At 39.9% G+C, this 23,783-nt stretch overlaps 1 protein-coding gene across 1 annotated transcript in view; it reads left to right on the forward strand.

Annotated features, from left to right (window-relative positions):
* LRRC1 (leucine rich repeat containing 1) overlaps nucleotides 1–23,783 on the forward strand; it is a 165,573-nt gene that overhangs the window by 81,982 nt on the left and 59,808 nt on the right. The window contains exons 3-4 of the mRNA XM_049894592.1: nucleotides 19,431–19,509; nucleotides 22,867–22,956. Coding sequence (XP_049750549.1) covers nucleotides 19,431–19,509; nucleotides 22,867–22,956 — 169 coding nt within the window. The remainder of the gene's footprint in view (nucleotides 1–19,430; nucleotides 19,510–22,866; nucleotides 22,957–23,783) is intronic.

Here is a 23,783-nt window from a genome sequence, read left to right on the forward strand (position 1 = left end):
CTGATTTAGAATTGTTCTGTTGAAATAAGTCAGGAAAACACAATTACCGCTGGGGGCCACATAGTTAGAGAGGTACATACAGAAAGAATGCCAGCTGAAGCAGACTGACACAGATGTTCACCTTTGTTAAGGCACTATGAAACAATCAGCTCTGTATTTACCTAACATATATTTTTTTGTGTGGAGGTGCTTGATCAAAGTACCATACACGTTTAATAGTTGATGCCTTGAAGTATTTAACTTTGTTGTTCAACCTTTGTTTGATGGTGTTGCAAAATGTTAAAGAATAGACCTTCCTCCATTTAATGAGGCTGACGAGCTCTGGGTCAAGGTGGACAAGTGGATCTCAACAAATTAGAAAAAAATTTGGAGAACTGAGTGCCGATAACTTGACACACATCTAAAGCAAAAGGCAGCCCTGAGCCAGTGGGGAAATCCAAGCAAGAGAATAAAAGTAACTATGTCTGTTCTTCCTAGAGATCAGGATCCTCATCTTTAGCTTTTTTCATGAACTGGTCAACCTCAGGGTTGACCAGTTGGAGCATGGCAAAGAACCCTCCTCCCTGTAGCTGAAAGGCATTTTCTGAGCAGATGCTTTGGTCTTCTGGACCCCTTGCCATAGCCAGTCAATTCTTATCTGCGCAATCCCTCTTTGCTGTGCTAACTGTTCTGTCCTTCCTTAGGGATCCAAATAGGGAGAGAGAAACTCAAAGAAATATTCTAAATAGAGGCAGCATATTTCCTTATGAAAAGCACACCAAAGCACTAGTGAAGTGTTGGCTAGAATGTGTTTTACTGTGATAGGGAAACACTATGATAAGAGCGGGAATGGATTTTTTTTTTAGAATGGATTTTATTCACTTCTCGAATATTTAACCAAGTACCAGATATGTGGAAACCTTGGTGGCGTAGTGGTTAGGAGCTATGGGTGCTGACTAAAAGGTCGGCAGTTCAAGTCCACCAGGCGCTCCTTGGAAACCCTATGGGGCAGTTCTACTCTGTCCTTTAGGGTCGCTATGGGTTGGAATTGACTTGATGGCAACAGGTTTTTTTTTTAACTGGTACCAGGTATGTGAGTTTTGCCCTAGGAGCTAGAGATAGGAAGTCAGTTTAGTCGAGACTCTTGAGGGATTTAGGGCAGGACAAGAGTACAGTGTGGCAAGTCCCATCTCCAAGGTATGCCTGAAGGAGCACAGAGGTGGGAAGGATATCAAGAAGGCTTCCTGGGAAAGGTGACACCCTAGTTCTGAGGAATAAATAGCAGGTGAAGACGAAGAAGTGCGGGAAGGACATTTCTGGGAAAATGAAACAGCATGAGTGTGTGCATGAAGGTTCGAAATGGAGTGATGGATTTGGGGAAATGTGAAATATTACTGGAGCACATGGCAGCAGATGAGCTAGAGAGGTGAATGGCAGCAAAATCATGAAAGGCTGTATGTTATGGAATATTTTTCCTGAAAGCCATAGGGAGCCATGAAAGTGAAGCAGGAGAGTGGCTCGCGTATCACCCTAGTAGTATCAGGGCTCAAGAAGTTGATCAAGGGCAGCCTGGTTAGGGAGACAGGTATCCATGTCAGGACTGGAGAGACTAGGGAAGGGGACCCAGGAGGATTGAAGAAGCTGGTCCAGGCATGAGGGCGGCAAGGGGGTAGCTTGCAGGTTGTGAACAGGGAGGGCAAGTGAGAGGTCTGGATCTGTGATAAACTCCCATTCCCTAATACAATAGAGATGGGAGACACTGAAGAATGGATTGGCCCTGAGGGGAAAAGGTAAGTTTATTTATAGGCATTGGAGGGTGAGATATCTTTGGGATATCTAAATGGACTTCAGTCGACAGCTGGATATAAGGGTCTGGGGGTTAGGGAAGAAATTTTCGCAGGAGAAAAAGGTTTGAATGTTATCCATATGTAAGTGATGGGTGAAGCACAGGTTTGAATGAGGTCACTCAGGGAGAGATACAGAGTTAGAAGGGCAGATGAACAGGCAGAATTATCACTGTTTAAGGGAAAGCATAGGAAGAGGGGTCCTTATAAGATTCTGAGAAGGAATAGCTGGAGGATTGGTCCACAGTGTTGACTGGTGCTGTAGAGAAGGTTGAACAAGGGAAGGGCAAGAGCAGGGTCATTCAGTTGATAAAGGTGATTATAAAGGTGATTGATCATATGGGCTGAAGCTAAAGCTTGTAGATTGATGGATAAAGCTGTTGTCATGGACGAAACTCTCCTGGCACAGCCCGAAGACAGGCAAAGCCTTGGGAGCATCATCATTCAAGGACCAATGAAAAGAAATTTGGCAAAGAACAGCCAGAGAAACATGAACACCAAGGCAAGAAGCACATAGAGAAGGACTGCAGTGTGAAATGGGGCAGAATGATCAATAAACATAGACTGAAAAGTTTCCATTGGATTTGCCACTTAGGAAGCCATCTGTGACAACAAAAGCAATGTCAAAAGTGGCTTACAGCACATATTGCTTGTTTTATGCTTTTTTTTTTTTTTTGAGAGACCAGAGAAAGGCTTGAAAAACACCAGCAATCACTGTTTCCTGGAGGAAACACCAGCAATCACTGTTTCCTGCTGGATCTGCCATTTCTAAGGGATGTGAGCAATTACGGTGGTAGTGTATATGTGAACAGCTAATAAAGGTATAATGAATGGAGGAATTTCACAACTTTCTGCTCGTAAATGTATACGTGTTTGATCAGTGTCTGGTGTGGGGGTGAGCCATCCAGGTACTGCTGCTGCCACAGTGGGGGAGATCCAGTAGGCAAAACGTGGGGGTAACCAGTCACCCATATTCTCATTCTGGAACCTGGTCATTAGCTATGGTTGGAACCAAGGTGGACTGTGGTCATTTTAGGACTGGTTATTCCATGTTAAGTGTTGAGGATCACAGAGATAATGTTCTCTCCTTCTAAGGCCCTCTGTTGCATTTATGCCACTGTGTTCCCCTGTTTATTTCACCTTAGGATTTTTTTTTTTTTAATCATATAAATAGTATATGGCCATTATAAAATGATAAAATAGATTATCAGTTCATAGTGGGCAATGACTGTGCCTTTCTTATTCACCTTGTCTCCTTACCTTCTGCCACAGGGCCTGACATAAATAATCAGGGCCCATTAAATATTAGTTGTTTAAATAATTGAATAAGTGAACACATGAATGGATGGGGTGACTTCCACTGTAATTTCAGAGAAACTTGGTACAGGAGGAAGGTTTCTGGTTTGTCGCTTTTTATTTTATACGAGTGGTTATTACATAGAATGCACGGTGCAGCAACATACGGGGTCTGTAGCCCCTTTATCCAGCCTAGAGGTGGAGATTTCTTGAATTATGTGGATAAAGTTAACCTGTTAAGAAACTGATAGATAACTGGCATAGAACAAATCAGAGATGATGGGTTTAGCACTTTCACGAAATTATAAGGTATGACACTTACAATGTATTTTAACTTAAACAGAAGCACATCAGAGCTTACACATTAAGTTCAGACAGTCTAGAAACTTTTATTCTGCCCTTTCTTCTGCGTATCAGTTGCTGAGTTGCTATCACAGTAGCAGAAGGCAGAATCCTGACCAAGAGAGGACAAAGTGTATTCTTTGCCCAGAGATGTTCAGGTCATGGGGACAAAACTGTATTTGGTAGGTTGGAAAAGGAATACGGAGGAAAAGATTACAAAGGGCACCAAATCAGAATGTCCTGATCCTCAGACCACTGAGAAAGGGGCTTTCGGGAATGAGGAAAGCAAGGATACTTTTGCCGTAGAAATTTAGACTCCCAGAATATGGTCTTCCTTCCTTCGCTTGGAACAGTGTTTTAGCAGGTGGGCTCTGGGACCACCTACATCAGAATCCATACATATTTCCACTTCACCCAAGACTATGCAATTCCAGAGCAGGATCCCGGGAGTCTGCATTTTAATCTCCGGGGAAAACTCATGCACATTTAAATTGGGTTTGGGGACACTCGTATAAAAACATACCAGAACCGTAACAGTTCCTGACAGGGTCAAAATCCTAAAGAGCCATTAGACCAAAAGGATGTCTTTATAATATGACCTTTCTCACCTTCACTTAAATCCACGAGACAATCTTATTAACTAAGTACAAAAGTTATTTTTGCCCAATCCCAAATTTAAGTGTCTACTATAATGATTGAGATTACTCCTAACACCCACCCACGACAATGGATTTTCCCTTACCAAACGCAAAGATTTCACCTCTCTCCCTTTTTGAGCTAAACTCTGAGGTGTGTTTGTGTGTGTGAGGATTGCTTTACCAAACCTGTTGCCGTCCAGTCAATTCCGATTCATAACGACCCTACAGGACAAAGTAGAGCTGCCCCATAGGGTTTCCAAGGCTGTATATCTTTACGGAAGCAGACTGCTTCATCTGTCTCCTGCAGAGCAGCTGGTGGATTTGAACCACTGAGCTTTCGATTAGCAGCTTAGCACTCAACCACTGCACCATCAGGGCTCCTTGAGGATTGCTTTGTTGTTGTTAGGTGCCATCGAGTCGGTTCCATCTCATGGTGACCCTGTGGACAACAGAACAAAACACTGCCCAGTCCTGCGCCATCTGCACAGTTGTTGCTATGCTTGATCCCATTGTTGCAGCCACTGTGTCAGTCCATCTCGTTGAGGGTCTTTCTCTTTTTGGATGTCCCTCTACTTTACCAAGCATGATGTCCTTCTTCAGGGACACATTATCTCTCCTGATAATGTATCCAAAGTATGTGATACATAGTGTTGCCATCCTTGCTTCTAAGGAGCATTCTGGTTGCACTTCTTCAGAGACAGATTTGTTCATTCTTTTGGCAGTCCATGGTATAGTCAATATTCTTTACCAGCACCATAATTCAAAGGCATCAATTCTTCTTTGGTCTTCCTTATTCATTGTCCAGCTTTTGCATGCGTATGAGGCGATTGAAAACACCATGGCTTGGGTCAAGTGCACCTTAGTCTTCAAGGTCACATATTTGCTTTTCAACACTTTAAAGAGGCCTTTTGTAGCAGATTTACCCAATGCAATGTGTCTTGATTTCTTGACTGCTGCTTCTATGGGCATTGATTGTGGATCCAAGAAAAATGAAATTCTTGACAACTACAGTATTTTCTCTGTTTATTATGATGTTGCTTATTGGTCCAGTTGTGAGGATTTTTGTTTTCATTATGGTGAGGTGTAATCCATACTGAAGGCTGTGGTCTTTGATCTTCAACAGTAAGTGCTTCAAGTGCTCTTCACTTTAAGCAAGCAGGGTTGTGTCATCTGCATAACACAGGTTGTTAATGAGTCTTCCTCCAATCCTGATGCCCCATTCTTCATATAGTCCAGCTTCTTGGATTATTTGCTCAGCATACAGATTGAATAAGTATGGTGAAAGGATACAACCCTGATGCATACCTTTCCTGACTAAACCATGCAGCATCCGCTTGTTCTGTTCAAATGACTGCCTCTTTATCTATGTACAGGTTCCTTAGGAGCACAATTAAGTATTCTGGAATTCCCATTCTTTGTAATGTTATCCATAATCTGTTATGATCAACACAGTTGAATGCCTTTACATGGTCAACAAAACACAGGTAAACATCTTTCTAGTATTTTCTGCTTTCAGCCAGGATTCACCTGACATCAGCAAAGATATCCCTGATTTCGTGTCCTCTTCTTAATCTGGCTTGAATTTCTCGAAGTTTCCTCTCGATATACTGCTGCAGCTGCTTTTGAATGATTTTCAGCAAAATTTTACTTGCATGTGTTATTAATGATATTGTGTGATAATTTCCGTATTCAGTTGGATCACCTTTCTTGGGAATAGGCATAAATATGGATCTCTTCCAGTTGATTGACCAGGCAGCTGTCTTCCAAATATCTTGGCATAGACTAGTGAGCACTTCCAGTGCTGCATCTGTTTGTTGAAACATCTCAATTTGTAATCTGTCAATTCCTGGAGCCTTGTTTTTTGCCAGTGCCTTCAGTGCTGCTTGGACTTCCTTCTTCAGTACCACTGGTTCCTGATCATGTGCTACCTCCTGAAATGGTTGAATGTCGACCAGCTCTTTTTGGTGTAGTGAGTATATTCCTCCCCTCTTCTTTGGATGCTTCCTGTGTCGTTTAATATTTTCCCTGTAGAACCCTTCAATATTGCAACTCGAGGCTTGAATTTTTTCTTCAGTTCTTGCAGCTTGAGAAATGCTGAGCGTGTTCTTTTTTTTTTTGGTTGTCTATCTCCAGGTCTTCACACATCTCATTACAATACTTTATCTTCTCAAGCTGCCCTTTGAAATCTTCTTTTCAGCTCTTTTACTTCATCATTTCTTCCTTTTGCTTTGGCTACTTGACATTCAAGATCGAGTTTCAGAGCCTCTTCTGACATCCATTTTGGTCTTTTCTTTCCTTCCTGTTTTTTTTAATGACCTCTTGCTTTCTTCTTGTATGATGTTCTTCATCTTTCCACAACTCATCTGGTCTTTGGTCAGTAGTGTTCAATGCGTCACATCTATTCTTAAGATAGTCTCTAAATTCAGGTGGGATATACTCAAGGTCATATTTGGCTCCTGTGAAGTTGTTCTAATTTTCTTTAGTTTCACCTTGAACTTGCACATGAGCACATTGGTCTATTCTGAAGTCAGCTCCTGGCCTTGTTCGGACTGATGATAATGAGCTTTTCCGTTGTCTCTTTCCACAGATGTAGTTGATTAGATTCCTGTATATTCCATCTGGCGAGGTGCATGTGTATAAACCCAAACCAAACCCACTGCTGTCCAGTCGATTCCGACTCATAGCAACCCTGTAGGACGGAGTAGAACTGCCCAATAGTTTCCAAGGAGCTCCTGGCAGATTCCAACTGCCGACCTCTTGGTTAGCAGCTGTAGCACTTAACCAGTACGTCACCATCGTTTCCTGCATGTGTATAGCATGTGTATAGTTGCCTTTTATGTTGGTGACAAAAGGTATTTGCCATAAAGAAGTCATCGGTCTTGCTAAATTTCTGTCATGTGATCTCTGGCATCATTTCTATCGTGAAGGCCACATTTTCCAACTACAGATCCTTCTTTGTTTCCAGCTTTTGCATTCCAATCACCAGTAATTATCAATGCGTCCTGATTGCATGTTTGATCAATTTCAGACTGCAGAAGCTTATAAAAATCTTCAATTTCTTCTTCTTTGATCTTAGTGGTTGATGTGTAGATTTGAATAATAGTCATATTAACTGGTCTTTCTTGTAGGTGTATGGATATTATCCTATCACTGACAGTGTTGTACTTCAAGATAGATCTTGAAATGTTCTTTTTGATAATGAATGAGATGCCATTCCTCTTCAAGTTGTCATTTCTGGCATAGTAGACCATATGATTGTCCAATTAAAAATGGCCAATACCTGTCCAGTGCAGCTCACTAATGCCCAGAATATCGACATCTATGCATTCCGTTTTTGACGATTTCTGATTTTCTTATATTCGTACTTGTAGATTTCATTTTCTGATTATTAATGGATGTTTGCAGCTGTTGCTTCTCATTTTGAGTGGTGCCACAACAGCAAATGAAGTTCCAAAAAGCTTGACTCCATCCACCTTATTAAAGTCGACTCTACTTAGAGGAGATGGTCTACTTCTGAAAAGAATTAGCCAGTGAAAACCTTATGAATAGCAGCAGAACATTGGTAGTAGTGCCGGAAAATGAGCCCCTCATGTTCTCATGTTGGAAGACACTGAGAACATGACAGGGGAAGAGAGAATTGCTTCAGTACGTGAAAACTGAACCAAGCATGCCACAATATATTATCTTCAGGGTGAGATTCAGTGAAAATGCAAAATTTATACTGACTCCCAATCTAAAATTTTCTATAAATTATATAGACATTGCTCATCCTGCAAAATCCCCTCATAACATTAAGTTATGGGATATACTCAATGTAATTGTGAAAAAGAGCTCCCAAAAGTTTTGTTCAGTGGCAATACCAGTGGAATATATGCATGCTTTTTATGGTGAATGCTTTGAAGGGGGCAATACTCATTTTACTCTATAAATTCTGACATTTCTTTTTAAGAAGTTAAATGTATTATAAATATCATACCTTTTCATCTGTCAGTTGACATGTTAAAATTTTCAGGTTTTCGAGCTCCTTTATCTACAGTAGTTCTTTGGAAAATATAAACATGTTTTTGAGCTCTGTTTTAAAAATATGCCTTTTACACTCTGTTCTCTAGGTTAATCTCTCTCTCTCTTTTTTTTTAAGGGTTACTTTTTTTTATAAGTGTACTTATGTTGCAAGTACAGGGATTTAAAAACGGGAAGGAGGCAGTTAGATTTGATCCAAATAGTCCCCTTTTTATTCTTTCCCACCTCCTTGTCTCCCTCCTTCCCTCATCCTCTACTCAACAACACAGCAGTCTGCTTTCCCTTTTTACATCGTTCTTTTACCTCCCTTTGGAGGCAGGCTAACTCAGCTCTGCAGGAAGGCCTTTAAATGTTGGTTCTACTTCAGTCCAAGAACAAAAAAGAGCTTTATTATGGAGGTAAATTGTGAATGGAGCCAGGAGTTACTGGCTGATTACCAGATTAAAGTGATCGGGCCTTATAAACTGTGGTTCTTAACTTGGCTGCATATTAGATTTACCTGGGGGATTGTTATTTTTAAACAAGGCACAAGTTCCACCCCAGGCCAATTTCTTGCAATTGCTAAGGATTTTCCCAGGTGATGCTGATGTGTAGCCAAGGCTGAGAACCTTTAAAATTAAATGCCTTGATGTTTGTCCGTGATGGTCCTAAGACCCAATTATCAGACTCTCCTTGAGTGCTTGGTTAAAATGCAGATTTTTTGTCCTGATCCTGTTGTTGGCTACTGGGGCGGGGGGGGAACCCCGTTGCTATCAAGTCGATTCCAACTCACAGTGACCCTATAGAGAGAGTAGAACTGCCCCATAGAGTTTCCAAGGAGCACCTGGTGGATTAGAACTGCCGACCTTTTAGTTAGCAGCCATAGCTGTTAACCACTGTGCCATCAGGGTTTCCTGTTGGTTACCATCCAGTAGATTCCCACTCACAGTGACCCCATGTGAGAGTAGAGTTGCTGCATAGGGTTTTCTAGGCTGTAATCTTTATAGGAGTAGAGTTCCTGCAGAGCCACTGGATCAGTTTGAACCAACAACCTTTCAAACTTCTGTTATTATTTCAGTTAGCAGTGACCACTTAACTGTTGCGCCACCAGGGCTCTTTGTTTTGACCCTAGACCTGGTGAATCAATTGCTGGGCGAGGGGCCAGACCTTTCATCAAACACTTCAGGTGATTTTTCTGCACTCTACAGGTTGAGAAGCCCCAGGCCCTGATACCCTAATACAGTTTAACTGTTGTATTGAAGGAGTCCCTGGGTGGTGCACATGGTTAAGTGCTTGGCTGCTAACTGAAAGGTCGGCGGTTCAGATCCTCAGAAGAAAAGCTGGTGATCTACTTCCAAAAATCTAAGCCATTGAAAACCCTACGTAGTACAGTTCTATCCTGACACACACGGAGTCACCATGAGTTGGAATTGACAGCAACTAATTGAGTTTTTTTTTTTTTTTTTGGTTGTATTAGACCTGGACTATGGAGATACCAAAAGTTCAGCAGTTTGAATCCACCAGGCACTCCTTGGAAACTCTATGGACAGTTCTACTCTGTCCTGTAGGGTTGCTATGAGTCAAAATCGACTCAGCAGCAACAGGTTTGGTTTTTTAGGGATGTTCTTTGGGAAAAAGCTGCTGAGAACTGTTGAGAATCAGTGTTCTGGCTGGTTTATCTGAGGGAAATGGCTTTTCCCTGCCTCTCTGGAGAACTCTGTATTTGTTCACTCCTGGCCCTGCACCCTTTCACCCATTCTTTGTGTTACCCAGAGAGTATTTTTAGGGGACTGAATCACTCATCCTAGGCTGCGGTTAAGCCTGTCGGTTGACAAACACTGTGCATGGTGTGGGGATGTGAAAGAGGACACAAAGTTTGTTATTTTCCTTCAAGTCTGTGGCGACTCATGCTGACCTTATGTATAACAGAATGAAATGTCAACTGGTCCCACACCAGCTTCTTGATCATTGGCAGTAGGCTGTTTATCCCAACTGACAAGAGTCACAAATTCTAATTGGAAAGGTAAGGTTTACTTAAAAAGGTAACACGAGACATCATGGAAATCTGGCCCCATAGAAATCATATGAAAGAGCGATCCTGACTACAGAGTCTTATTTGGAGTTAGGAGGAGTGGAAGATTCATGTGGGATGATGAGGATGGAGAAGACTTGGGAGAAAGTTGAAGACTTAATTTCTGGATCAAAGCATTCATCCATTGGAAGACTTTACTTCTTAAGGAAATTTTGATACAGAAATACCGGTAGATGTAGCTTTGTCCATATTGAATGCATATAATTAAAATGAACTGTAACTTTGTCAATAGGGAAGTATCTGACAAATACTTTTTTTTTTTTTTCAGTTTTTGATATTTGGTTGCGGTTTTCTTGACATCTAAGAGGCATTCATCAGGATCACATATATTTTGGGAGGAATGGGAAGACTGTCCACGTTTTTTTCACAGGAAACTGAACATTTAATATTCTATAATACCTTCATTTTAGTTAATTAAAAAATTTTTTTTTTTTGTGAATCAGCGTCTTGTACCTCAAGACATATTTGTTTTTATTTAGCCAACTCTGTTGGGGAGTAAAGACTGAAGTGAGGCATGGAGGTTATTTTCGTAATTGTGGCTGGAATTAGGTGAAAATCTTCTGGGTTGGGAAAGTTTATTGCCAGACTCTAAATTACAGGTCTTTAAAATTTTACAAAGGGTCTCTCTCTGTCCCTCCTTTCCCTCCTAAACCATCCAGAGGGACCCATGTCTGGTCTTATTGCTTATGCTCTGCATTTTGTCTTTTTTCCATCTTCCTTTCATATGTACTGGAAAGGCTGCTAGGGCAAGAATTATGCCCAACAAGGCTAGCTGCCTCCTGGGTGAGTCGGTGGTGGTTGGAATAATATGAAAAATGAGATGTCTTTTTTTTGTTTTTTAATCTCCACTTAGCATATTTTTTTCCGTACACCCAGAGGAACAGCTGTGGCAGCAAGTGCAGACTTGGATCATGCATTCATATGTGGTCTTGTTTGACAATCCCAGATATTTTAAGCAGGATTGAGCCAGACAACCGGCAGCACAGTGTTCAAACCGCGTTCATCAGCCAGCCTATTTGGCACACAAGGACCTTGTTTTATCCTAGTAGTAAATAATTCTAGATGAAGCAATATGATGTACTGAGTGTACCCAAAGTCACAATATTGAGTGTTTTCCTACAGCCTGTTAGCATCTCTTTTTACGTGCTTGTTCTATTCACAGCTAGTTGTTTTATTCCTTGTAGCTTTTGAATTCTATCTCTGACCAGGTCTTAATTCATGTTTTTTATACATAACAGGATCCTACATTCCATACCAATGTCACTCTTTCTCCTTCCCTCCCTCCCTCCCTCCCTGCAGCATGTCTGGGTAGATGCAGGGTTCATTTTTGCTGAGAAGTGTTTCATATTGTGGCATCTCATTACCTTCTTAAGATCATGGGATTTTGTCATTTGCCTTACATGTGGGTTGGTGGATCTCATCCCAAGAGCCTGCTTTTTGATTTATGGGCTTTCTTACACTGTTCACAGGTCTTCTGCTTCCAGGCTTCTCTTCTGTGAATATTTGGGTAATTCCCTGTCCCTTCCTTGTAGACAGGGTTCCAAAGTCTTCACTCATAGGGTCTCCTCTCACACCATGTAGTTACCCTTGTTGCCTTTTGAGAAAAGGTTGGAATGAGCTTCTGCAGCTTTTCTTCATTCTGTTTGTAACTGCCTACCTCTCTGCTGACTCCTTAAATTTTCCAACAACGGTGAAACCCACACACATTAAAATGAAGCTTTCCTTTGACCCTGGTATTCTACTCAAGCTATAAGTCCCCTTTCCCCTTCCTTTTGATGGCACACTCTAATCTCAGGTTCTCAGATTAGATTTTAGATTTAATGGAGTAGTATGATTCTTTAAAATGGATTCTAACCCAGCATTGCCAAGTTTTCATTTTGATAAGAAAAGCCATCACTATCATCCAGTAAGAGACAAGAGATTTCAACCCATAATCAGGATATAATCTCAAGTTAAACAACAGTCCTTTTAAATAAATAAGTTTGGCTTCATGATAAGAAAACCTTATCACATTCTTCTCATTTCTTCAACTGTAAATACTTTGTTTCTGACTGGAATTTGTCAGCTACTGTTTTACACTCGCTTCCTCTACCCCTTTTCCACTGACTTCTCAACCTTTGTGGTTTAGCTTTCTCTCAAACCACTCTGCTCATGTCCTCTCAAAGATGATAGCAAATTCCCAAAGCCAAGCCCACCTCTTTCTTAATTGTTGAGTTGCCTGCATTGACCAATCCTCTGGGTGAAACTCTTTGCTCTCTTGACTTCTGTCATTCTGCCCTCACGGATCTCTTCTTGCTCCCGCTATTCCATCTCCTCCTCTGCTGGTGCCTCATGCCCCATAACCACAGGTACTCTTGCATCCTCTCTCACCTTCTCTCTCTCAGACTGCGCATCTGTCATCATCTCTGTAAAATGTCTCCCAAGTGGTATCTCCGAACCTCAGGCCCATGTTCCTAACTCCCTGTCTATTCATCTGCATTTTCTCTGGCGTCTCTAATTCCATTATGCCTCCATCTGATTGAAGCTGTTCTCATTGTTATTACTAGTTGCCTTCCAGTGGATTCTGACTCATGGCCACCCCATATGTGCAGAGTAGAACTGCTCCATAGGGTTTTCAAGGCTGTGACCTTTCAGAAGCAGATTGCCAGGCCTGTTTTGCAGGGCACCTCTGGGTGGGTTCAAACCACCAGCGTTTCAGCCTGTAGTAGAACACTTAACCATTTGCTCCACCCAGGGGCTCCTCCTCCAGCTGATTGAATCTGACTCTCCAGATCCTGAACTACTAGTTCCACAGTCTTCTGTGGCTGTGAGGCAAGCGACTGGAATTTCATATCCTTGCTCTGCATGTGCCAGCAGAGTGACCTTGGACAATTTGTCTAATGTTTGTGAGCCTGCTTCTGAGTCTGCTAAATGGGGATACTACTGCCTATCTCAGTAATTGTTGTAAGGATTAGAGATGATATGTGCAAAGTGCTGGCCACAACACCTGGTACATAATAAGACCTCAGCGATTGTCAGCTGGTCACACAGTAAAGGTGGTATAGTAGGGCTTGGAGGGCAATAGCTCCACTTTTCATAGCCATACTAGCCACTCCACCTGACCTTGAGTCTGACTCCGTCATTCCCCCAGTGCCTAGGACCTACCACTTGTGTCTAAGGTGACAGTGACAACAGCTGTCAGGTGACTGATTTCAAAGGAGCCTGTTGTGAACAACAGATAGTTGGGTGGCATTTTCAAGTCTTCACCTAAAGTGGAAGTATTGTGCTAATAAAATCGAAGTGTCTATATGGTTGAAAGGAGGTAGTTGTGTGTGTGTGTGTGTGTGTGTGTGTGTATAATTTTGATACCTAGGTGGCCAGCTGTAGCATCAACACCAGCTCAGTGTTGACCAGGGTGAGCCATCAGACACTTTTTTTTTTTTTGCCAGGAATTGCTCTAGCATTTTGAGAATTCAGAGTGTGAGCAAGAATATCAATCCACTAAGTTCATTTCTCTCCTCCTCATAGGAGGGGAGAATATTGGATAGAAAAAAAAGGAAGGTCAAATTCCTTATAATCTGGTATTTTGCTCTTGCATCACCCACAGCATTTTAGCATTGTTAAATGTTGAAGGCGTTCAATATAAATGTTGATAGTTTCCATGAGAAGGAAAATATAAGCAGGCTTGCCTATAGGCCATGTCTTACACACTTTCTCTCTAGACCAGAAACATCAATATAATCAAACTCTAACAGGGAAATTGTTCATTTTGAGTAAGTCTCAAGGTGACTTATCGAATGTTGATGGCAGAGTTTAGTGAAATTTAGCAGTCGCTGTCGCTGATGTCCATGTAGGCCTCTGGGTTGAGCAAACAGTTTGCCCAAATTGTTTTTACTACAAACCTAAAGGTTAATGGTTTGAACCTACCCAACAGCACTGCCAAAGTAAGGCCTGGTGATTTGTGTCTGTAAAGATCACCGCCAAGAAGACCCTATGGAGCAATTCTACTCTGTAACACATGGGGTTTCCATGAGTCATACCGATTCGCCAGCAACAGGTTTTTCTTTTTTTAATGTCCATGTGCAGACCTGTGAATTGCTGGATTCCTCTTAGGGTTGTCTTAGTCCCTGGACCTCTTTGCAGTACAGTTCCCGGGGTGTCTTTCTTTGTGATGGTAATGTCTGTTTTTACTACATTATTTTTTTGTTTGTCTCTGATTTGGTTTAACATCCATGATGTGGCATCGAGGGACTGTCTTCAAATTCCAGACTTCTTATACAGTTATGCATTTCTTTGTCTAAGAGTGGATACTGATAACCAGATATTTATTTAAAGACTTCATTATTTCTACATTGACAGAGTGCTTGATATTTTTTCCCTGTTGTCTGAAAATTCACTTTCAAAATATGTAATGAAAAGGCCAAAGTTAAAAAAGGAAATTTTAAAACGAAAGTTCTAATTGTATTTAATTCTGTGGTGTGGTTAATCTTTATCAGCTTTTTTGATTATGACATAGTATTAAAATTAAGAATAGTATTTGATTGTTTTTGTTGGGGATAGGAGGGAGGCAAGAACACATATGCCCCGGGACCCACCAATTAATACAAAAAGTGACCCACATTTAACAAAACTAGTCTGTGCCATTTTGGGGGGTTGCCGCCTTCTCCCCTCTTTTAGCCCCTTTATGTTTGTGTACTTTACAAAGTTATCATTTGTTACCTCATTTTACTTCTCAACAGCCCTGTGAGGTAGGTGGGGCAGAGATTCTGAAATCCCTTTTATAAGGAAACAGAGGCTCAGAGTGGTTGAGGCCTACATATATGAAGTGAGGATGCTGGCGGTAGAATCTGCCTACTGATTCCCGACCCAGTGTGGTCAGCCATTAAGTATAGCTGAGTACCTACTAAGGGCTGGCATGGTGGTAAATCCTTGGGACATAGGGACAATATAGGCCTGACTAGTGGAAAATACATCTAATTAAAAAAAAAATTAGGAAGCCAAATATTGAGTAATTTTTTTGTAGATAACCACCTTTGAGCAAAGTGCTTCAAAGGAGAAGTATTGGGCATGATAGGATACCCAACCTATTTGGGGGAATTTGTGGAAGATTTAATTGAAATTTTATGACACCATATTGCCTTTTTGTCAGTAGTGCTTATTGCATTCTTCTTGCCTTGGAGGAGTTACATTAAGCAAGGGATAACTATGAAACATTCTAATATTATGTACTTTAATCAAATACTAGAGGGCATTGGTGGTTCAGTGACAGAAGTCTCGCCTTCCATGCTGGAAACTCATTTTGATTCCTGGCCAGTGCACCTTACATGTAGCTACCACCCGTCTGGCAAAGGGGGCTTGCATGTTGCTATAATGCTGAATGGATTTCAACGGGGCTTCTAGACTACGTTCCAGACTAAGACTGGGAAGAAAGGCCTCGTGATCTACTTCTGAAAATCAGTAGTGAAAATTCTGTGGATCCCAACGTTCCAGTCCACAACAAAAACAATCCTGGGGATGATGGAGGACTGGATAGTGTTTCCCTCCATTGTGCATGGGGTCACTGTGAGTTGCGGGCTGACGCAAGGCAGCACAACAACTGCAATCAAATACTGTTCTTAATTTTAATGCTATGTCATAATATATAAAAGTTGATAAAGATTAACCATACCACAGGATTGAATAGAATTAGAACTCTCATTACAAGGTTTCCTTTTTGTTACTTTGGCATTTTGATTACGTATTTTGAAAGTGAACTTTATTGTGGCTTTGTTTGATTAGAAGAAGTAAAGAAAAAAAAATCAGATCAGTCCCTCCTTGGCTCCCTTATATCAAGCTGCTGAAGATTCTGCAACAGCGTGATCATTGGCGTTTACAAGTGGCACATGTTATTGGCATACAGCAGTGGGGACTTGTGTTGAGTTTTAGGGTTTCTGTTGACCTCACTCATTCTTTTAAGGCATAATAGCATTGCAGTGAAGATTGCGGGCTCTGGAGTGAGACGGCCTGGGTTCAGATCCTGGCTCTTCCACTTACTAGTTGTGTAAACTCGAGCAGGTCTTTACTGTTTAGGTGCCTCAATTTAGTCATTCAGAGAATGGGAATGATATTAGCACATTCCTTAGAATTGTTATGGAGATTTAAATGAATTCACTTGTGCAAAGTGCTTAGCGTTATGCCTGACTCAGCGTTGCGCTCAGTGAAATTCAGCCACTGTTACCGTTGTGTAGTCAGCTGCTGTTGCTGTTGTGTAGTCACAAGTTTTAAGCGAAAGGGCCATCTGAGTGCAGTGAGGCGGAGTCAGGGGAAAGAACTGGACTGTGCTTGGACCCAGTCCAGGACCCTGACCTTGTTAGCACCTTGTACTCATTAAGCCAACACAGTCACCTTACTGTAGAGATAGCAATGCTAATGCAATAAGGTTAGATGATTACTTAAGTAGCTCTTACCCCATTTTTAATGATAAAATCTCAATTTACTGACTCTCCATGTAATATGTCCAATGTATCCTGAGGTTTAAAATATTCTTCTTTGCAATTTTTTGAAGAGACAGTTAATAGATAGAGGTAATACTTTGCTTTCCTTAATTATTTTTACTCTTCCTAAACTTTCTATTTCTGCATGTCACCAACTTGAATTAGATAATCTTAGAGAATAGCCACAAAAATCAGTAAGACTTCAGTTTGGTTTTATTTAGCATTACATGCCATTTTCACTGGAGAGAACTTAGTATTATAACTTCAAATATGCCTTGAATCCAAGAGGAGAAGAGAGACTACTTATAGAGAACAAAAAGAAATGCCAGTGAATAATTAATTTATTGAAAAATAATTATTGTGTTGTGCACAAGGAGCAGTTATCATAGACAAAAAATGCTGTCTACCCACAGTCCTCCAGGAAAGGAAATACCCCCGGAAGTTTCTAAATGCACGCACACTTTAAAGAAACCTGAGACGTCCCTTATTCCAGTCTTCCTCCATTGCAATAAAAAAAAATAGAGGCCTTAAAATAGTGACAGCTACTTTTCAAGAAAGGTCGTGATCCACCTTGAGGATGGAGGACAAATTGAATGTACGGAGAGACCATTTAAGTAGGTATTGTAGTAATTTAGATGGTCGTGGATATATATATGGAGCCCTTGTGGCGCAGTGATCAAGAGCTTGGCTGCTATCCAAAAGGTCGGCAGTTTGAGTCCGCCAGCCACTCCTTGGAAACCATATGGGGCAGTTCTCCTTTGTCCTATAGGGTTGCCTTAAGAAGGAATTAACTCGATAGCGATGGGTTTAGTTTTTTGGTATGTGTATATATATATGTATATATATAAATATATATACACACACACGCGCATATGTGGGTATAGATGTGTGTGTGTATATATATATCAGTTACCTTCAAGTTGATCCTGACTCATGGTGACCGCATGTGTGTCAGAATATAATTCATTAGGCCTTTCTTCCGAGGCACCTCTGGGTGGACTCAAACCTCCATCCTTTTGTTTAGCAGGTGAGCACCACCCAGGGACTGACTGACTCTCTCACACACACACGCGCGCATGCTCTGTCTATATATTATGCATTAAAATATTATGTATGTGCAAAATATACATAAATGCTATAAAATATTCTATACGATATTATATTTATACATTGTATATACATAAAAATATTGTGTATGTGTGAAACTGACAATCTGATGACTTGATGGCAATTAACAACAACAAAGAAACTAGATTAACTAAGGCAAAATTGAAGAACAAGCTGTAGAACATACAATATCAGATATCAGGAATATATACATAAAAATATTATGCACATAAAATATATTTATGAAACTAAGATTGTAGTTTCGATTCTTTTCAACCTTATATGATTGTGTAAGGCATAAAATAGTGTAATGAAAATGTTAACACAAATTCAGATGTTTTCGATGTTTAAATTTGAACTGAAAGTGTTCATTTAGGATCTGATTACTTTGAGGTTGTTGGATCAAGGCATCCATTTTTCTTTTTATTGCTCCCTTCTCGCCACCCCCAATATAAAAATATTAGGTATGTTTTGGCTCAGCTTGCAGTTTGTCAGATTGGTGGAAGAAACAGCATGGGACCAGAAAGCCTTTTCTATTTTAACTTTTCTTGGTGTTAACATGTCCAAAATAAATTTGTTTTTGAATTTAAATGCTATGAACTAACCTTTTAAAGCCTGGAAATCTGTAATCTCAGATTTTGTACCAAAAGAAAGGAATTTAAAATAACAATTCTGGTTATCTTCAAATCACAAGATTTGGTAGCCAGTAAGCATAGGAAAAAATATTCAGCCTCATTAGTAATAAAAATAAAGCAAAAAGAAAACATGCCAGACTACTTTATGACTAAATTGACATTTTTCAATGTAGAAGAAAAAAGGAGGGGTGATATTTTGAATGGGCCCCTCATCTAGGCTGATTGGGAGGATAAATAGGTATAAAGCAATTTCACATTTATCAAGTACTATGGAGAAGAGAATGGCTTTGTTGATGCTTTTTTGGGAATTTAGCTTAAGGAAATGATCAGAAATGGGCATAAATATAATTATAACATCAGGAACTTGGAAACAACCTAAGTCTCCAATACCAGGGAATTGATCACTGCAAATATATGCAGTGATCTTTTCTGCCATTAATAATGGCAAAATATTTGGAAAAATAATGACATGGAAAAATGTAAGTTAATATAAACTGAAAAAAATCAGTGTGAACCTAGGATGAAATATATTTACACACATACTGTGTGTGTTGTGTGTGTATGTATGAATGACAACTTAAAAAATAACATCAAAATAAAACATCTCTGGATGAAGGGAGTGTTGGTGATTTTTATTTTCTTCTTTGTACTTCTTTGTATTTTGCAAATTGTTATAATTGTTTGTAATTAGAAAAAACTCCAGTGCTTTAGAATGGCTTATACTGATAACAACCATTTGAAAACATAAGAGGGAAAAAGTCTATTGAAAATTACAACAGAATGCCATCAGTGACTTTTGATAGGATGTTGGGACTTGGATTTTTTTTGTCTCTTTTTTTATTTCGATATATTTTTCTTTAATGTGCTTCTATTAGAAATACAACTTCTATTATGAAAGCACATATAAAATAAATGTAGAAATGTAACCTGTAAATCCATGCCATATTTGAATCGAAGAAGTAATTTCCAAGTATTCTCTCTGACTGTGGTTGATGAAAGCTGTTAACAATGGTGGTAGATGATAGACGTTTTCTTTACTCCCGCAGATATTCCTGAAATTCCAGAAAGCATCTCATTCTGTAAAGCACTACAGATAGCTGACTTCAGCGGAAACCCACTGACTAGGTAACTTTTCTACTTATCTTTCTCTTCTATAGCACCAAGGCTATTTTTTTTCTTTTTTTTGAGCGCCAGGCCAAGAACACAACCAGATTTCCCATCTTGGAAGTACTTAGATGGATCATTTGGAAATTTTTGTCTTTATCAAGGACTGTTGACTTTCGCAGTTAATTATAAACACCACTGTACCAGATGTTGACAGTGAAAGGCTCACAGTGCTACTGATAGAAATATTGAAGTGATGTTGTAGAGGACTAGGGGAAGGCACAGTGGAGTGTACAATAGGAAGCATTCCTGAAGCAATATAAAGAATTAGTTTAGAAGACTCCTATTGATCAATCCTGTCCTGTGGGGTCTGCAAGAGATAGACCTGAAGTCCAAACCTCCAGAGAGCTTACACCATAGTTATCCAAGGAAAAGTCCAGTTAGAGATAGTATTTTCTGCTCCAGGAATGAAGCATATTTATTTACCATTTCAACTTTCCTCTACCCCTCCACCACTGTTTTAACTCTATTGACACCATTATTTCCTTACTTCAGCAACAGCAGTAGGGATTTTGGGGGGTTCATCTTTCCTAATAAAGCCACCTGTCACTGTTTTACTACTGACTCCAGCTTTGCCCTTCCTGGTGTGACACGGCTCACTGCCCGGACATGGCTGTGTGGCAGTGCCCTGAGCCCCTACTATGGCTCCTGGCTTAGTTATGAGCCCACTGACCACTGGCTTCCAAGCACCTGTATTGCCAGGATAACTGAATTGTTACCCACATGGCTGTGCAAAGACAGCCCTTCGAGTCTGTTCTAGAGTCTTTTGGGGCCAGGTGCGAGGGGGGAGGGATCTAGGCAAATTGAAACTGAATTAAAATTCATTTTACCCGTTTCAAAATTGGCTGGAACTGTTTGGGTGTATAGTTCTGGAGAATGCCCAGTTTTGTCTTGTTTTGTTTTTCCTATATCTGTTTATTTTTAAGAAGTAAATATGTTTTATAAGTACTTCTGGTTTTCCTCTTTTGAATTTTAGTGATTAAGTTATTAATAACATCTATTACTGAAAAAGTAGTAATCTAGCAAGTTCTAACCTATCGTTTAAATAGCTTTCTAATTTCTAACATATCGTCGTCCTCAAGTCTTGCCCCCTTTCTTAACTATCTTCTATACAGTTGTCATCTTTCTTAAGACCTTTGTGTAGCTCCCACTCCTTATGCCTGTAAGTTAAAGTTAGAGCTCCTCAGTGTGCCCTGCCAGGCCCTCCTTGATCTAACCTTGACCTAGCTATCCACCCTCCTTGCTCTCAGTTATCAAATGTGTCAGACATCACACTCTGCTGTAATAGAGTGCTGGTAGGTAGTCATGTCACCCGCCTCCCTTCCTCACCATGACAACCCCCTCACTCTCCTTTAAGATGCCACTCCAGCATTCCCTTCCTCTAGGAAGTGTTTCCTGATAACTGCCCACCGGCCCCTCCTCTGGGCTTCCGTAATGCTTTTTGTGCACTTTTGTCACAACACTTGAAATTTATATTTCCATGACCACTTTGGCTAAACTCAGCTAGCCTGAGAAAGTTCCTTCATCCCTCTATTTTTCATCGTTGTACCTCCAACCGTACCACAATTCCTGGAATGTAGTAAGTGCTCACTAAATGCTTATTGAACTGAACTAAGCTATTCATCCTTAAGGCAAGCTGGGAAATATTCACCATGCTACACTTGATTTTCTTTTAACCAGTGATTACTTAATCTCCTTTTCTGTTTCTTTACTTTCCTTTTCTAACGTCTGCTGACATTGAGATTTACCATTATATCAGAACTCTCTCGATTGGAACACACACACATTGTATGAGGCTTTACTCATTTTTTTTTTTTTTTAACCCTAGCCTGTTTATTTTGATAAATACTTAAAACAAAGCCAGCTTACTTTGGCAGGTATGCTACTTTATGAGTTAAAGCACAGTACCTGTGAGTTGAAGGGGCCTTAGAAATCATTTGGTGTGGCCTTACTTATTTTATAGCCGAAGAAACAAAGAAGCCTAATGACCTTTCCAGGTCTTGTGGCCAGAGAGCGGCAAGCTTGGGTTAGAACTCATTTCTCCCAACCTTAGGTCTGTGCTTTTCCATCACATCTTAGTAGTTTGGCTCTTAATTTTAACAGCCAACAAAAAAGCATGTCAGCCATTAAAAAAAATACATTTTATTAATGTTTAAAAGCATTTTAGCTAGTTTTAAAACTATAAAATGATGTATACTTTCTGGTTAAAGAAAAAAAAAACCTAGGCTGAACAGATAAATTGCATCTTTTTAATTACAGGTAAGCGTTTCACCTCTGCTATGCTATGGAAGAGGTTTCTACTTTGTAAAAACTTTCTGAGGATGTATTTTAATAATTATGAGCATTTCAGTTAATACTTTGATCCTGCAGGCCTGGATTTGGTTTTAAATTTTGGAATTGCCTATATTAAATGGCAAACAGTAACATAGGGTTTGTTTGTAAAAGAAGAAACAGAGAGAAAAGAAATGAAAGATTCTAATCTGGAGACTGTCACTAAAGCCAGAAGTCTCTCTCCCTCTGGGGAAAAAAAAAAGACAATTATATGTTCTACTGTCTATATTTGCATATAAGGACCTTTACTGTTTTATATGCAATGAAATCTTTTAGTTTTTTTTTTTTTTTCCTTCCTAAATACTGGTAACCATAGAAATATTTCCTTGTAAGTTTTAAAGTAATAGGGTAATATTATTTTGAAATCTTGCTCTTCTGTAGTTTAAAGGAAGTAAAAAAAAAAAAATCCTTTTGTGTAGAACACAGTGAACTATGTAATTGTCTCAAGTGATTGGCATCTTAAATTGAATTCAAAGAAATAAATCAAGAAAAGCAGCAGTTGGCTGTCAACTGATCAACTCTTAAGTAATCCATAGCTTTGCCGTGGGTATTAAAAGTTACAGGAAGAAAAATTATTGAGCACTTGTCCTGTGTTTTATTATAATCTTGTTGAGCTGACTGAATTTTCTCTTTATTTTCTGCAAATCAAGAAAGGATTTTCACTCTTAGGCATTTTAGCTGCAGCAATGATTTATAATTTTCTTTCACGGAACACTCAGTAATCTCAACATTTTTCCTTCTTTATCCTTAGAGCTTGCATGTCTTTCCCCTTTAATTATTTCTAGTCACCCTATCAATAAGTATTATTGTACCCCTGTACTCATATAGACCAAGTCCTTGTATTTTCTTCTAAGTGTTTTATATATATAGGAAAATGGGTAAACTTGCCATATATAATGTAACTTCTGGAGGTTATTTCAGTTAGAAATAATATAGAAGAAACCATATGTTTTGATGTATTTTAATTAACAGCATTTTCTGTTTTAGATTGCCAGAGAGCTTTCCTGAATTACAGAATTTAACATGTCTTTCTGTAAATGACATCTCACTGCAGTCTCTGCCTGAAAATATTGGCAAGTAAGTTTTTATGTGAAGCTGTGTATAATCAGGGCAAAAGGACGTCTATGCTGTCACCTCCACCCTCTTTCCCTTTTACAGCTCTTATTTTTTGCACAGGAAGCTGTTTCCCTGACCTTCAGTGTCACCCTCAAGAAAGATCATACCATAATCTCCCCTGTTTTTGCCTTCAATTGCCCCTAGATTTCAGTGGTTCAAAAGGATTCTGGTACGAGTTACTAGTGAAAAACCTAATTTGTTTGGATGCTTTCTTTAAACTGATAAATTCCAAAGTACTTAACTTAAGCAAAGTAGCATATGTCGTGTAGGTGGTTAATAAGTACTGTTAGTTGATGGAATGACCACTCTTGGTAATTTTAAACCGTGCTGGGGAGGAGAGCCAACAAACTCAGTTGAAAGCTTAAAGTATGTGCACGTAATCAACAGCTTTGCCTTCCAGTGTTTGAGAGCTGTAGACCTGAGAACAGGGAGTGAAAATGGGGCATTTTGAGAGCAGGTGTGTGATTGGAAGAGGAATGGCATTGGCACGTGTCCACGTTTCTGGTTTAGAGGTCATGGGACTGGAGCCTCAGCAAGAAATAAAATCCTTTGAAGAAAATGTATGCTACTGAGTAAATGTTCTGTTATAGTTTCCCTCAGATGAATGAACTGAATTATCCTAGCCAACCTTTTCCATCCCTCCAGGTTGTAGAGGGTCATCTCAGACTGATCACACACACTTAACCACCTAAAATAAAAGTCCGACCTGGCCGGCATAACCTGGTGTGCCAGTGCTCCGTGGCATCATAAAGGATTTCCCTTGTGTTTACCTGTCCTGCCTAAGTTCT

The sequence above is a fragment of the Elephas maximus genome, chromosome 1 (assembly GCF_024166365.1).
Source record: "Elephas maximus indicus isolate mEleMax1 chromosome 1, mEleMax1 primary haplotype, whole genome shotgun sequence".
Classification (NCBI taxonomy): Eukaryota; Metazoa; Chordata; class Mammalia; order Proboscidea; family Elephantidae; genus Elephas; species Elephas maximus.